We start from the raw sequence: 16,926 nt of genomic DNA, 5'->3' as shown, positions 1-16,926 counted from the left end.
ACTTAAACTCCTCTCGGAGTGCAGAGGCTAGCTGGGAGGACAGACGTGGAAACCACCAGTCACGCTGCAGGGCGTGATCCCTGAGCACCAGAGTGTAAGGTGCCGGGGAACCTGGGAGCACCACTCACTCAGCCTAGGTGGTCAGGCTTCCCAGCGGCAGGGAAGGGACGAGTTCTGCTGGCAGGCAATGGGACAGACACGGAAGACAGCAGGCGTAGGCCGGGCAGTGTACTCACTGAAATCTTTGAGGGGAGGACTCAGAAAGCTGTGTGAACTTGGGCTTGTTTCTTAACCTCTCTAAAACCTCAACTTCATTATCTGTGGGAGACTTCGCCACCTGCCTTGGACATTGGCTCAAGGAGCTTCAGGGCCTGCTCAGTGTTCACACGCAGCACATAATGCAGGTGAGGTAGCTATTATGGTGCTGGAGGCAGTGGAGAGTGCTCAGGAGGCCGCAGTGCAGGGTGGGTGTGGACAGTGTCGAAGGATCCGAGGGAAGGCCAAGCCTGCGCTGGGTTTTGCTTCTCTGTGGGTGAGAAGCCAGGCTGTTTGGCTTTTCTTCATAAGGTCATGGAAACCACTGAAGGAATCTAAGCACAGAAGAAACTTGATCAATTTTATTTTAGAAAAGCCAGTCACAGCTTCCCTAATGGCGCAGGGGTTAAAGTCAGTGTTATAAAGCTATCAGCAGCCACTGCAGTATGAGTTCTATCCCCTGCCAAGGAGCTGACCCACATGGCTCCTGTCTTGCCCACTGCCCCCCTCAGCAGTGTATTTCAGTCAATCCTCCTGTTCTGCTCCCCACTCTGTCTCTGGTGAATCCTCTCACCCCCCACTCCTTTACCTGTGGCCTACACCCCAGGTCTTATATGTATAAGTAAATAAAAATAAAACTTAAAAAAAAAAAGCCAAGCCAGTCACATCATGGTTGAGTTAGAGAGGCTGCAAGGCCCTCTCCCCTGTCAACTTCTCAGGGGGGCATGTGCTTAGCACTCGCTGCAGGGTTGGGTTTGAATCTTGGCACACCTCTCACAGACCCCGAGTACTTACAGACCACCCCAGACACCTGGTGAGGATCAACCGAGGTAACCCAAGTGCCTGACACAGTGCCTAGCAGTAAGTACTCCAGAACTGACATTCAAATTACACATTGCAGGGGCTCCCTGGTGGCGCAAGGGGTTAAGTCTCAGCACTATCAAGCTAGAGTTCGATACCCACCAGGGAGGCGACCCACATGGCACAGGAGACCTCTCCTGTCTCGCTAGCTGCTCCCCTCAGCAGTGTATTTCAATAGATCTGCCTGTTCTGCTCTCCATTCTGTCTCTGGTGAATCCTCTCACACCCCCGCCCCCTCCCGTACCTCTGGCCTACTCCCCAGTTCATGTATGCGTAAATAAATCTTTTTAAAAAAATGGTCTTGCAGTAATCATTGTCTCTGTTCTAGGACAGCAAGTTTAATGAAGAGTCCCCTCATTTGCTGAGAGGTTAAGTGACTTTCCCAAGGAAACAGCCTAGAAGTCAAGAGGTTGCTCTGGCTTCTCATGCTCAGCCTATGGCTTGATTGGGGGAAGGTTCAAAAGAGACTGAACACCCGGAGCCAGTTCCTGTGTCTCCGGCCCCTAAGGTACTGCATTATCGGACCTCCCTTCTGGACAGTTGCTACATGTGTATGCAGCTGAGCCCCACACGCAGCCCAGCGCAGCACAGCATGGGCCTGCTGGGTACTTATACAGGTTATGGGGCATTGACTAGGAGCTTCTGCCACAAGAGCAGGTCACCTCAGCCCATGCCTGCCTGATGCTGTGGCTGCCTTTTCCCAGTCAGGCCAGTCACCTTGAGATTTTCCACACTTTTGCTTATGCAATTTCCATCACTAAATGTCTTGGTTTTCTTGCACTGGCTTGCTCTTGATGCCAGGAACACAATGCATATGCCTGGCCTCAGGCCCAACAGAGGTGACTTTGCTAATAAGTGGAGGTGTAGGGTGAGCCCTGAGTACCAGGGCAGAGCTGCTACTCACTCCAGGACACCCTGAGGTCGGGTCCCCACACAGACCTGAGTGCCTATCCTTTTAGGCATCCGATATACGGGACCTTAAATGGAGCAGCTGAAATAATTTCCAACTTAACTGAATTACTAAAAACTGTTTAGGAAAAAATGAATGTTTACTCAGCCTACAAGCCTCACCCAACTGGTGGTGGGACAAAGGAAACCCATAGCCTTTAAGGACACCGGAAGTTCTGTTGGGGGTGTTTTAGGAATGGCTATAGCTGTGCATAGTCACAGCCCCAGAGGAAAGGCACAAAGGCACTTAGCCTCCCACCTAGTTTTAAGGGCCCACCTAACACTGCAACCAGATATCTGGGTTGGAATCCTGGCTCTTCTATGTATCCACTGGGTGACCTTGAGTCTTACCCTCTCTGCATCCAGTTTCTCATCTGTAAAATGGGGGTGACAGTACCAACTTCACTGGGATGTTGTATGAAATGAATGCATGCAAAGCACTCAGAACAGAGTCTGGCATACACTAAGGGCTGTGCTGGCTTTTATTGTACCTGATCATTCCAGCCGCCATCACTTTGCTCAAGTGCCTCCTTCCTCAGCTTACCTGATGCATCCATCTTGTTCTGACCACACCAGGGTTTTTGAAGGCACTAAGTAGACCCCCACAACAGTTCTTTCACTCATATGAGATTGCATGCAAAGTTCCCATTCTGAGGCAAGGTCTACTTTCCTCAGAGGAACACCTTCACTGGAACAATTTTCAGCTGTCTCTGATTCACCAAAGGCATTGCTCTAGTAGCTGCAGTCGAACCAAGTTTATGAATGAGAGAAGGGTCCTTGAGGATCTTGTAAGTCAGTCTTATTTTAAATGTGCCAGGCCCTTATCCTCAGTAAAGGATCGAATGACATAATTCCAGTATCAGTGCAATTTTCATATTTCTGAGGCCTTGCTCTTTCTCTGTCATAATCATGCACGGCCACTAAAGTGAGAAAAAATAAAGACCTGTGCGCGTACCTCCCTTCTAAACATTCAGTTCCTTGGGTACCATGTCTGTGTTCTGTACATCCCTGAATCTGTAAAGGCTGGTGTAGGACTCAGTGGAGTGCTCAGCATGCTGGGCACATAACTGGGACCGCCCCCAGCTTAGGTCCGTGCTCTGCCTCAGAACAACCCAACGTCAGACCTTCAATCTCCTCCTCCATGGCAAGTTAAGAGGAAATGAACTTTGTGAGGGGTTGATATTGTAGAGGTCTGGCGTCTGAGGGCAGGTTGCAGAGTGAAAGGACCGCAGAGGGACCTTGGGTGTCCAGGCCTACCACAGCCTCTCCTCCACTGGGCCCCGCTCTGGGGGGAGCACCAGGGAGGAAGCTGCCTGTCCCTGGTCCTCTGCTGCCCTCTTCTGTTGGCTATTAGTTCCTGCTAGTTTGTCCCAAACCTCTCCAATATCCAACCCTGAAGTGTTTAGTGGATTAATATTAATGTAGCAAAGACAACCGTGACTGCCATTAGGTCAGGATGGGAAATGGGTCACAATCTTCCTGGGCAGAGATGTTGTAGCCCTGGGCTCGGCCTTTCAGCAAGTGACTCTGATATGCTTATTTCAAACTCCATAGCTAACAATCAAGGGCAAAGTTTTGAATCAAAATTCTAGCCACCCACCAGGAAATATTAGGACTAAATAATATATGTAAAATCCCTAAATTACCTGGCAGTTGGTGCTATAGGATTGCTTCCAAGTGCACTCAGAAGTGGCAGAAGTCACAGTACAGTAGAAAACGTGTGGCCACGCACAGCAGGCTGTGGGGTTGACCTCTGGCTCAGCAGCAGGCTAAACTTTACAGAGACCCTAGTCAAATCCAGTTCAAGTCCCATATCCCCCACAACTGCTTCCCCAGTGCCTAGTCTATAAGCCACTGAGCAACGAAGGAATTATCAGTTTCTATGTCTGCTTCCCTGAGGTCCTGGCTATTCTAAACTTGACTCAAAGTCCTCAGTAAGAAATAAGGATTCTGTCCTGGACCCTTCTCCAAAGATGGTGGCTTGGCTCTTGGGAAAGGACGTAAGTTTTTAGGTCAGAACCTGTCCTGTGATCAGGGCCAGTCCTTCCCTGTGATCACCCCTAACATTGTAATCCCTGCAACAAGGTCCCTTTGAAGATTGCCTCAACTCACTGTTTCTTTCCTGGCCAATCTAAACAGGACAAACCTACATCAACCCAAAAGAATCATAGCAGAGAAACTAAATGGTGTCCTCTGATGGTCAATCCTGGAGTGGCAGCCAGAGTTGCTCTAACTCAAGAACAGGTGCTAAATAAAATCAGTGGAAAATTAATAAGATTATTGAGCTGACAGCATTAGTATCCAAGCATAACTACTACCTTAGTCCTCCAGCTCATCTGCTTTGCTTTTTGATTGAAAGTCTGCTTTGACTTTCTCTTGATTCAATGAGAAACCTCATTCCCAAGCAAGCTGTTCACTCTTGCTCCTTGAAGAGTTTCTCGGGCTTTGGAGTGAGCTAGAAATGAAGACCATGAGAACAGACTTTGCACTCATGCACCACCCTCACCCCCCACAGAGCTCTGCTAGATGATAATCTTCCAAGACAGGACATGGCTGAAGCACTTATACCCAGGACCTGCCTCTTTTCAGGCTGAGGATGCAGAAGCACCTGATGAGGTCAGCCCTAGCATGCAACGTTTATTGTCTGTGTTCTCCGTATCTGAAAAGGAAATTCACTGAGTTTTGCCCACTTGGGGTGGCCATGTCAAGGTTAAACATGGTTGTCAGATTCAGGAAATCACCAGGGCTACAAAAAAAAAAAAAAAAAAAAAAACCATCAGTGACTCTGGTTCTGGTTACATTTGTCTGGGAACAGGACAGCAAGGACTGAACCAAGTTCACCAACCCCTGGGCTATGCGCCACTGAGGCCCAGCAAAACAGAGATTTGGCTCTTCCTTAAAAATGTGTTCAAGCACAGATCAGTCTTAGAGATCCCAAAGTCCACCTCTCCCGGGGCTCACAGGTCACACACCTGTGAAACAGTAATACTTGCTATCTATAGCCTATCTACAGCCTACCTATGCCTAAGGAATAGTCACAAGGAGCTAAGAAAGGTCCCAGGGTGCCCTAGCTGCAGGGGACACAGAGCATCTTTAAGTCTCCTAGGAGCTTAGGAAGGCTTGCAAGAGCTGGACCAACTAACTCCAGATTAAGCTAGTGAACTCTTTACTTTCTGTAAAATGTCCTGAAGGGCTTGGCATGCTGAGCACTAACAGTCTGCCCTCTTCAGTTCCTCCCTGTTGTGTGGTATGTAAGGCTAAATGTTTACTAGTCAATTATATTACTACAAACCCCAATGAAGTGGTAGAGTTGTTCTTATGAACACCAGAGTTGCTTATAGGTATACTGGAGAAAATGAGTAAATATCTAGAATTCTAAAGTCAAATTACTTCATAATGTCTAAATTCCTTGTCCATTTTAAAGGAAACCCAAGCTGATAATCTTAAGGCATCATGACTACTGTGAATGAGGACCCTTGCCTCCAAACTATCATTTTTCTCAATTTTAAGGTTTATTAAATGAATAAACATGATTTAGGTTAAACAAAATGTATCTTTGTTTAATTGAACTTTTAACTGTCCCAATCATGTGCAAAAGGGGATTCCTTTTGTGTATAGTCCTACAGAATTAAGATCAAACAGTACTGGCAGGGACAGACAGGAAATTACCCGTCCAAAGATCTAAGAAAGTTTCGAGGAGCCAGATTTTCTTGTGTGCGAAGAGTGTCCTTAGGAATTTTTTTATTTTTGAGTAGAAGATTTGGGGTGTAGGCCAGAAGTGCGGGGGCGGGTGTGTGTGTGAGGATTCACCAGAGAGAGAATGGGGGAGCAGAACAGACAGCTTGACTGAAATCCACTGCTGAGGGAAGCAAGGTCAAGACAGGAGAGGTCTGCGGTGCCATGTGGGTCAGCTCCCTGGCTGGGGATCAAACTCCGGCCTCAGTGGTGATAGCGCTGAGGCTTACCCCCTATGCCGCCAGGGAGGCCATAGTAATTTATTTTAAAACAAATAACTGATTCCTCAGTAGGCAACTTTTTAATTTCTCTTTTTCCATCTAAGGGGGTGCAGAAAAGTTCTTTAGTCTCCACTTACCTGGAACAGATCAAATGACCTCACAATTCCGTTCCTGAATCACAATGCAGCAGGGTGTCCTGAAAACAAAAGACATATCCAAACTCACCATATCCCAGCCCTTCATTCTTGTACTTAAAAATTAACCCAGAATCAAAATAGGGAGCCAGAGAATCTGTTCTATCATTGGCTGGCTTTAAATGTTCCATTTATACTAATAGAAATGTAAAGATAAACTCCTATGCAAGCAATTGCGAAACATGAAAAATTGTGGAATATGAAACATTGTTTACATAAATTTGGAAGGAACAATACATTTTACAAATTGATCCTTTATGCTTTGAAAATGAATTTACAAATGGTATTGCTTTATACAAGTTCCTACCTTATACAATGTTTTCTTTAGGCAGCTTTTCAATAACATTTCTATTACAAGTTACACATGGAATATCAGAGAAAGGTGAGAGCCTTAAAGGAGCCACACAACCAGGCCTGTGAAAGAGGCAGTTTGTGAGGCCACCGCTCTGGTGCTGAACTAGGAATTGAGAAAGGACCGTAACCATCACAGCAACTAAAAGGCACAGGGATCTTCGTTTTTCTTAGCTCTTCTTCCCAACAGGCAATGTTTCATTGGAAGGGGATTGTGTCCCCTGCATTATTACGGTAAGGAAAGATGACTCAACAGGGCGGCCGCTCAGCACAGGCTAGCTCGGCTCATTACTGAGTGGCAACAGGCACCATCCGATGCCCTCTCCCGCCACAGGTACCCAGCACCTACAGCCCATGCCCGTTTGTGCTGTAAGGCAGGAAGCCTAGGCAAGACTAAGCCCAGAAAAATACCCATGGGCGCTAAATATTAATCAATGCCGGAACGAAGCCAGATGCAGGTCTTGGTAGAATACCAAATATAAACCAACATTGTACATGGGGGCGGGGGGGGGGGGCGCGGAAGGCAGTAACTAACCCCTTACAAGTGCAGACTATGGTTGAAAAGAGAAATTAAACTTTGCCCCCTTCAGATAGGTACCTACTTTTGTCTCAGGCTGCACAAATACCCAAAGGGCCACGTTGTTTTCCCACAGTGGGTATAATCACAAATTAGGTACATGCAGAATGAAGCAGGGAAACCGAGGTTTTTACTAACCTCCACTATCAAAGGTGGCATCTCTGGCTATTTAAGGTTATTCAGGCTAACCTAGAAACAGAAAATGAGTCCCACCTCCCAGGATGTGGAACTGAGGCTGTGAAAAAAAAGTTCATCTCCTACAGTTAGTCAAATTATGCAATCCTCCTCCAGGATGGCAGGCACACACAAACCAATTCTTCATATAAGAAAACCCCAGAATCTGATGTGGAAGGAAAAACACCAATGTCAGAGTATGGTGGTGGGGAGGCAGGGGTACTCATCCACCCAGATTCAAGTTCTCTAGATTCTTCACCCCTGGCACTTCTGGCTCAGGCTCCAATCTAACACAGTCCTCTCTCCCCCACCTCATATTCCTGCAGGGAATACCGAGATGGAAAAGTGCCAGTTTCTGTGGGTTTTGTCTTCTTTTCCCAAATTCAGGAGTTTCTCTAGGATACAGGTTAATTTACAGCTAAGATACAATAAAACATTGCTTTTAGGCAACAGCATCACTCTAGTCATTCTGGATACGTAAGAGAATGCACCACTTGGAAGGTAAACCCACATCTGTGTTCACTTACAGTGTCCGACTGTGTTCAAGGTGGGATGAACAGCACAAGGGAGCAGGAAGACAGCACCAGGGTTGTCTACGAGCAGCATGTAACAGTACACTAGCCACTGGCTCCCTAGCTCCAGTATCACCGTACGTAAAAAGATGACTGGTAAAGTGATCTGCCTCGCTCCCTCCCCTCACTCCACCTCACCGAGGATGCTGTGATCAAGGATTACATACAACCAGAAAGGAAAAACTAGAGGGTGTGGGGTAAGGTGTACACTAGATTAGCAAAAGCTTTTTTTTCCTTTTATTCTAGCAACAACATATTCTTCAGTTTACTTTCTCAATGGAGCTGGAATAGTTGGCATCTGCCCAATGGCAGGGGGGTTCTATGAATTTGGACACTTAAAAAGGCCAAGCCACTAATATTATAGATTGTACTCTGGAGACTATTCTTCTCTGCTGGCCCCAGAAACCCCATCAGACAAGGAGAAAATATCACAACTCTGGGAAAACTGCAGACAATTAGGAGTCATTCTTCAAGAGATTTAATTATTTTAATAGCGTAAAAGGGGATAGTACATTTAAATCTCTGCTACATCACAAACTGCTGTTTTTGTTGCTGTTTTATTAAAGACCCACTAGTGCTACCCATCTTCAGGTTTATGGCTATAGAATGTATGGAAAACAAAGATTAGCAACAGAATAAGAGAAAGCAAGCAGGTGTGCGTCTGTTCTGTTTACCGCAACGCCTCCTCCTCTGCAGATGAGAGTCCTTTAAAAGAACAAAAGAAAGGCTAACGGGCTCCCCACAACTAATAACCCCCAGTGTTAGACGGGGAAGGAAACCAGGAAGGTAAAGCCTAGGTGTTCACAAATTTTTCCTCCACCCATACTTTCTTGGCCCTCTGCTGTGATTTCCTTCTACCATCGTAACCCTAGACCAGCTCTCCCCATCAGCTTAAATATAGTAAGGGCATCATTTCCACAAAAAGGGTTGATTTGAGGGTTGGAGTGACTCACCGACATTCTGAACAAGCTTATTAAAAAACAGCATGGCTTTAAAGACAGGTTCTATCCCTTGAAGACTACAGGGTGGGGGGTTCTTTATTTGTGGAGGCTGAAGGCATATGGCCTACCAAACAGAGCAGGATACAAAAGAACCCCCTAATGTTCGCAGGCTACCATCTGCAGCTACTGTAGCCTGCTTGCAGAGGCAAAAGCGAGCAACCCCCATGGCTCTTCAAAGCCAAGGGCTGAGGGCAGAAGCAGCAGGCGTCTCATGGCTTCTAAATAACCAGCGTTTAGTGTTCTGTTAGGACCAAGGGTTTATTCCACAATATAAACTGCAACATTTGATACAAGCTACCAAAAAATGGGGGGGGGAAGGGGGGAGGCGGGGAGAAGCCAAAATACAGCCGTGGCAGTTACTTACAGAGCAGTCTCTTTTCTACATCACTAGTTCATCAGTGACACTAGAAACTAGACATTTGCGTTCTGTACATTAACCAAATGCTAAAGCACCAACACACCGTTTGGAAGTTTGTTTTGTTTTGTTTTAATTCCAGCCACTGAAACCAACATAGAAGTTATTGCTTAGATAAATAAACCTAGTCTACCAGAAAAAAGAAAAGTGGATAAAGAAACAAACAAAATCCCCAAAGTGAAAAACTTAAGTTCCCCAATATGGTAACAGAGTAAACGAGAGGAATTCCTCAAATGAGGATTTACTGGAATTTCTGGTGCCCTTCTAGGCACTGAAACTGAGTTGGACTCTCAAATCGGTAAATCCCAGACAGAGGTAAGATTTTAATGCTGTACATGAAAAGATGCAAGCTCCAACGCCTTTCAAATTGGTGGAAACCCCTGCAAAAAACAGTCAGCATTTCAAACCTCAACAACCACAAACAGCTCTTAAGGAAAAAAATACAAAAAGTGTCAAAAAATTTTTTAGGTGTTTTTTTCTTTTTTTCAAAGAGTTCTGGAAAAATGATCCCAAAAGGAGTAGAAATAGCACCGTTTACAGGCTGGTTTGAATACCAGTCCTGCAGCTTTGCTGAGAAATTGAAGAATCTTCTTGGTTGGAGTCCTGAATTACATTAAGTAGGGGGTGGGGTGTGTGTGTGTGTTTTGTTTTGTTTTATTTTCGGCTTGGTGCGTCCTTCACAGTACAGCGCACACAGATGTAGTCTTCTTTCTCTGCCATCTCTGGAGAAACACCAACACAGACCTGATGAAACCACTGATTGCAGCTGCCATCACACTGGACCCAGTCCACCTGGTTACAAAGAGCAGGGAGACGGGGTTTTCAGAGGAAAAAATGTGATTCAAAATTGGGCAGGCCAGCCTCAAGACATTCAGGCCATTTGCCACTAAGGGCCACTGTCCCACCACGGGGGCCTCTGGCACAACAGCTAAGCCAAAAGAGTGTAGCTGGCCCACCAGCCAAAGCAACCGAGTCAAAGCCATTCTTCAAGTCGTGACTGCTTTGGGGCTAAGACAGCGTCGCCCTGTGATAAGTAAGCAAAAGGGCATTACATCAGCATCCCTCCCACCTTCTTAGCGCCAGGACGGTGAAAGCTGGAAGAGCAGGAAGAGGAAAAAGGGAAGAATTTTTAAGAGTTTCTTCAGAAAAGGGAGAAGACTCAGGAACGATGGTAAGAGCACAGATATCAGTGGGGGGAGGGCTGAGCAATCCATTCAGATCAGCTCAAAGCAGATAAGCAGAAGAGAAAGACCCAGCGAGATGAGGTCTAGCTCACAGGGTTTCTGAGTTAAGGGAAAGCACGTCCTCTACGGCCCAAACCTCACTGACCTCATCTCCTTCTGGCTGCAGGCAGCTCACAGCTGGACAGATGGCATCTTCATCCTCAGAGTCCTCCTGTTCAGAATAGGATGTATCTGAGGGCAGGGAATGGGTTTCGGCAGAACGGACTAATTCATAGCTACGCTCTCTCTCTAACTTGAAATTGTTCATGTCCTTGGGGTGGCTCAGTTTGATTTTCTTCTTCTTGGGGGTCCTCATTTTTTTGATGCGATCCCACCGCTCATTGGAGAGGTCTTCTCTTTCCAGGCGTCTCTTAAGTTTTCTCTCAAGATTGTTGATTCCATCTCGCTTCCCGCGGCAGCAGTCATTCTGGGCAGAAGATGGACAGGCTCAATTGTAGCCTCTGGTATGCCTACTACTAGAACTGGGGGAGCTAAGTATTAGCTCTGCAAGAAACCAGACGGTCCCTACTCCACACTCTGCCTCCTAACTACACCACCACCACACTACCTTCCCCCCTTCACGCCTTCGATGACAACTTATTTGAACTTAACTGACTTCTTTCCCAAATATTAATGCCATCTGAGGAATACTAGAAAATGAAAATATTACAGACATGATTAGTTTTCAAGTTAGCCAAGTAGCACCAGGAAATGGGAGATGCCCTACATTCTTTTTACCAAATCAGTGAGTAAGTGATTGATGACTACATAGTTTCTAGGTATTTTTGCTTATCCTTTAACCTTCACATGTCTAAGGAACCATATAGATGCCTTCTCCTCCCTTAAGTACATACATTCCCGCCCCTTATGGAAGGAAGACATGTTAAAGTGAACACTATCAATAACAGTGATAAACTAACATATAAAGAGAAATTAAATTCTATATATCAATATCAATCCCTCATGCCATCTTTAGTGAGACTCCTCTCTGTCCTGACTATATTCTCAGTGGTCTTAAATGTTACAGGTCAGTTAGCTCACAAGTTGAAGTAGTAGCAGCATCTTTATGCAAAAAAACAGAACATTATACATAGCTTCCTCTTCAAGTAGCCAGCACTCAAAAGGGGCATCCTCAGTCTAATCACCCAGTCCTCACGCCAGCTGTCTTGTTAGGCTTAGAGGAGTTACATAAAGCATTTGTTAAATGTTAATTCCAAGAATATCTCTGATTTTTGAAGGCTTTATCCCAAAAGGCCTTCCCAGATATAATTACATTTTCATCTCTACAGTTCTTTTAGAGGAGAAAATAATCTTGCTTCTAGCTATTATTACATGGGAATGAGAAGTACCCTACTTAAAAAAAAAAAAAAAAAAAATCACACAACTACTTAAAAAACAGAGCCAAAATCCAAGTTGTGTGCCCAAAGTGACATCCAGCCTCTACTGCTCATTCACAGCCTGAGGAATGGGGTTGCAAGAAGGACAGTTTGCACCCTTTTCTGATCATCATTCTCCAAACTATCTAGATGGAATGATACCATTTCCCAGACACTCACCTTCTCACTGCTGGATCTAACTGGTGAGCTTCGGTCAAGTTGCTGAGCAGGACTTGGTTTTGCAAGTAGAGTCTGGTAAAGTTCCTGAATTTCAGGAAGGGATACCTGGAGCAACTGGGCTTCCATCAACAGTTCATTCACTTCTGGACTAATACCTGTTAAAGATCAGACCAAATCATAATGCTGACAACAAAGGGAGTTTCACACTGACATGAGACCTGTTAATAAGCAGGAGAACAGAATTGCTCCTTATACCACTAAACCCCTCTCACTGTAAAATTACTCTTTAGTTTCACTTAATGTTCCTAAAGCCACAACATTAACAGAGCCCAAACTAGATTTCCTAAGTCTCATGATTATCAGAAATTATTAATTCCACAATGAATCCCTCCCTCACAAACTTACTGCTAATACAGAAAAGGCTGCACCTCTGCCTTGACAGCTTTTTAAGAATTTAAGTAGAAAGCACAAAACAGTCGAGGGCAGGGCCAACCTGGGTGCATCAAGTAGCTCGGAGCCCACACCTGGATACACGATGTCCTTGTGATGACTGAGGATCGGGCCTCTTGACATGATGCAGCTTTGGGCTTACCTCACAAGGCAGTCATTTATAGGTAAGTACAGGGAAAAAGGAAGTGGGTTTCAAGTGTGGATTATCTCTAAGATCCTCCATAGGTCTCCCTAATTAACAGTGTGAAGGGGATCCTTGACTTAGCATCTGATCAAAATGCTTGACATTTAATTAATCGTTGGCATGGGATTAACCCTTTCATTTCTGAAAGCAATGGATATAAAAGCCTCCTTCTCTATTGCTTTGCATTTATAAGCTTTGAGCTATGTTCCTTCTACCTTACAAATATATAGGAACCCATACTCCACAATTGAGGATAAAATCCTTTTTTATGGCATCTGATCTACAGCAAAAACCTACTGCAAGGTCACTTGTTACTATCCAGCCCTCAAAAACAACAACAAACCACACACCATGGAGGGGGATACAACTCCGTCCAGTAGAGAAGGGAGAATGTAAATATGAGGTTCTGTTGTCCCAATCATCAGGCAAGGAAAAGGATGTTGTGCCAGGAGGTTGAGATACCTAAAGGAAGGAAACCATTTCTAGGGTTAAAAATATATCTACCAGTCCAATGAACGTAGCCTGGGTTTTGAGATAGGCAACCAAGGAAGAAAAAGACTTGATTTTTCTAAATTGGAAGAAGTCTCCTGCCGTTTTAGATCCAGCAAATCAATTCATATCCAGCAAGACTTTCGTGTTCCTGTTTTCACTTGGACTGATTTCACAGAGGTAAAGAGCACCACTGGAATAAGTCCTTTCCTTTACACAAGGACAGAAGGTATAGCCTTTTAATGTACATATAAGTCTCCTTACATAGGTTAGCACGCAGTGAACACAGACGTGTTCTCCTTTGAGGAAACCAGCTGAAGAACTGCCAGTTAGTCACACCCACCTCCTCACCTTCAGTGTCTATTAATAAAAATCCAAATCCCTAGCATATCTGCAAAAAACACAAATGTCTTCACAAATAATCCATGTGTCTTGTGTTAGTACAGCACAAAGAGGTATGATATCACTACTAAAAAATCTAGAAAAATGACCTGAAAGTCATCAGATTAACCTTATGAAAAGACTGAACACCAGTCTCCTCACTGTATTTTTCTGATATGCTCACAATCTTTTCCTGCAGACATCCTCTGTGGAAGAAGACAGAAAATTCTGCCTACCCCAGTGATGGTCAAAAGATTCTGACTTTTGGGCCTCCCTGGTGGCGCAAGGGGTTAAGCATCACACTATGAAGCAATCTGCAGCCTTTGCAGCACGTTTGATCCCCAGCCGGCCAGGAAGCAACCCACACGTCGAAGCAGACCTCTCCTGTCTCGCCCACTGCTCCCCTCAGCAGTGTATTTCAGTAGATTTGCCTGTTCTGCTCCCCATTCTGTCTCTGGTGAATCCTCTCACGTCCGCACCTCTGGCCTGTATCCCAGCTCCTGAATGCATAAATAAATCAATCTTAAAAAAAAAAAAAAAGATTCTGACTTTTGACAGAAAGATGGTATGAAACCCACTGCTTTCCTCCAAAGCAACACAGTGCTTAGATTCTTCTAAATCTGGTCTTCCTCAAAGGGTAGGTAGGAAGAGACACTTCCCCCTTTACACTCAAGTCACTTACACTGAGAGGAAGCAAGGGGGAAATTTTTAGTCCAACAAAAATTTAAAATATGCCTATATGTTAGACATATATACATCTATGAGTTCATACACATCAATGGAAATATTATATGAATATATGAAAAGGTGAAATCTGCTATAGAGAGAGGACCTGAGCAACAACTCCTGACTATCAAGAGCAGAAGAAACTAAAAGAACATGGTAGTACACAGGACCCTTGACATGGGGAGCTACACATAAAGCGAGTGTTGGTAACTGGTAATGATCACTAAGCGAACAGCAACACCAGAGCTATAGGTTCAGTAAAAATATACAGTCAATCAGACTCCTGTAACAAAAAAAAGTCCAGACTCACCTTGTTTGTCTCTGACACCGCTCCTGCTGTGACTTGCCATCTGCTATATAACAGTCCTGAGCCCACTCGATCTTGCACAAATTTGAGATTCCCTGATGAGAGCAGTTGCTGGGCTCTGTGCTGCCAGTTCACGGTTCTTTCAATCATATACCGAAGTGCATCTCCCTCAGGAAGGCGAACCCGGATACGCTGTAGGGAGGCCAGCAGGGGCAGAATTTTCTCTAACGGAGGTTTCTCTGACCTCCGACAATGTGGACAAAGCCAGATCTGGGGGCCTTGTGAAATACTGGGTACTGCCACACAGCTAGTGTGGAAAGCATCCCTGCAGAGTTCACATTGGACCATAGGGGCAGCTGGGGCCTTCTGACACAGGCAGACTTTCAACTCCACATCTTGCACAGGTGACAGCAATTTCCCTTCGTTGGCTAGTCTAAGAGACTGCAAGGCTTCCATTTCCCTTAGGCGAGCTTCCCCAAGTGTTGCCATCTAAAAGAGGAGTTAACAATCAAAGATAACATCATGCAGAACTTGACCTTCCCCTAAAATGTCCAGGCCCCAGGGGTTAAGCATCTGAGCTCCAGAACAGATTATCTGCATTCAAATGCTGGCTGTTTCATTAAGCTGTGCAAGTGACATTGGACAACACATCCTGCTGTGACCAAATTTCCACACGTATAAAGGTTAGTAATAGGGCTGTGATGATGAGTAAAGGAAAGACGTGTGACACACAGCAAACAATGTGAGCAATAACTAAACATACACAACTTCTTGAAAGTCCAACTTCCTTGCACATTTACACCTAAAATTCCTTCTCTTCAAAGTTTTTCACACTATATGTATACTTATTGTAAAGTCTTTCCTCTCTATTAAAAAGGGCCATGACCCACCAAGGTGCTGAGTTCAATGAACCTATATGAATGACTTAAAAACAAATAGAAGCAACTTCACAATAAAAAGCAAAATCATTTACTGAACATATTTCTGATTTCTTTACAAGCTGTCTGTAAGGGGAACTTTAATTAACAGACTAATATGGGCCTCCCCAGTGGCACAGCGGTAGAGCGCTGGGTTGCGAAGCTGCCCACGGCCTCTGCGGCACCCGTTCAATCCCCGGCTGCTCCCCGGCCACCGGAGGAGGGTCCCACGTGGTGCGCAGACCTCTCCTGCCGCCCGCTGCTCCCCTCAGCAGTGTACTTCGGTCCTTCTGCCTGCTCTGCTCCCCGCTCTGGCTCTGGTGAATTCTTTCACCCTCCCGCGCTTCTGACTGTACCCAGTGCTTGTATAAACAAAACAAACAAATAAATAAAAACTTGCCTCTATTAAAAAAAAAAAAACAGACTAATACATACATAATATCCAACATATAAACTAGCCCAGGCATTACAGATTTATTACTATGCACCATGAAGTAAAAGCAGAGTCTAAAGGTGTCAAATTCAAATCACTAGTTCTGTCGGGGTTAGCCATCTCTAAATGTCTACTTTCACTGGCCAAGACTGGGCCACTAAAGTCCTCCTCTATTACTTTACTGAGAGGGAAATACAAATGAGGTTCAAGCAAGGATTTCTAAAACTGACCTTTCCTCTCTAGAAACAAAAGCTAAAGGTTCCAGGACCTATTCCTTTTCATTAAGTCTATTCTAAATCCTTACATGTTAATCTGTCATAGTTAAAAACATTTCTAATTATCAGATCTGCCCACAATCAGATCCATCACGACTCACCAGATGAGGCACCTCATTTATGAAGCCAGAACAAAGTCTCCATTATCTTTTTTTGGACTGCAGAAGAAAATGCATGCGGTGGCGGGGTGGGCAGGGTAAAAAAAAGCAACAATATCTAACTTATGCCAGGTAATTAACATCTGACATATTTAAAAAAAAAAATCTACTTTTCTCTATTGATGAGCAAACAGTATATGAGTCATGTGATAACAAGATGCCTTCCCACAGCTTAGAAATGGAGAACAAATGACTGGCCTTTAAAAGTTCTTCCATGAAATCAACAGGTAACATACAGGAGCTCTTATAGCAGCCCACAGATTAGACGGGCAGAGGCTAAATGCACTGTGAAAGGCACAGTATGCCCATCACTTCCAAACCGACAGAGTCTTCACAAAAATGAACCATGGACATAATAGTGGAAAGTAGCACTTAAAACACCACAGTGGTGCTCAGGCAGCAATATCTGACTAGATCTGACTGAATATCCTAATATGCCCAAAGAAAGTCTGTGTCAAAATGGACAACTAAATCAAGGCAATCCCATGTCAACAGTAAGATAGGGAGTAAGAAGGTACTCTAG

The 16,926-nt window shown here is 44.8% G+C and overlaps 1 protein-coding gene across 3 annotated transcripts in view; it reads right to left on the bottom strand.

Moving 5' to 3' along the window:
• Nucleotides 1–9,958: 9,958 nt before the first annotated feature.
• The window catches only part of KDM5B (lysine demethylase 5B), a gene marked incomplete at both ends in the record, with an annotated part of 71,265 nt that continues 64,297 nt past the window's right edge, over nt 9,959–16,926 (bottom strand). For all 3 annotated transcript variants that reach the window (XM_084245996.1, XM_084245998.1, XM_084245997.1), the window contains 5 exons: nt 9,959–10,096; nt 10,634–10,954; nt 12,084–12,238; nt 13,068–13,179; nt 14,624–15,109. In XM_084245996.1, the coding sequence (XP_084102122.1) occupies nt 9,959–10,096; nt 10,634–10,954; nt 12,084–12,238; nt 13,068–13,179; nt 14,624–15,109 (1,212 nt within the window). The remainder of the gene's footprint in view (nt 10,097–10,633; nt 10,955–12,083; nt 12,239–13,067; nt 13,180–14,623; nt 15,110–16,926) is intronic.

This window comes from Talpa europaea (assembly GCF_964194135.1).
Source record: "Talpa europaea genome assembly, chromosome: 10".
Classification (NCBI taxonomy): Eukaryota; Metazoa; Chordata; class Mammalia; order Eulipotyphla; family Talpidae; genus Talpa; species Talpa europaea.
The sequence above is the reverse complement of the archived record's forward strand: the minus strand, read 5'-3'. Positions and strand labels throughout refer to the sequence as shown.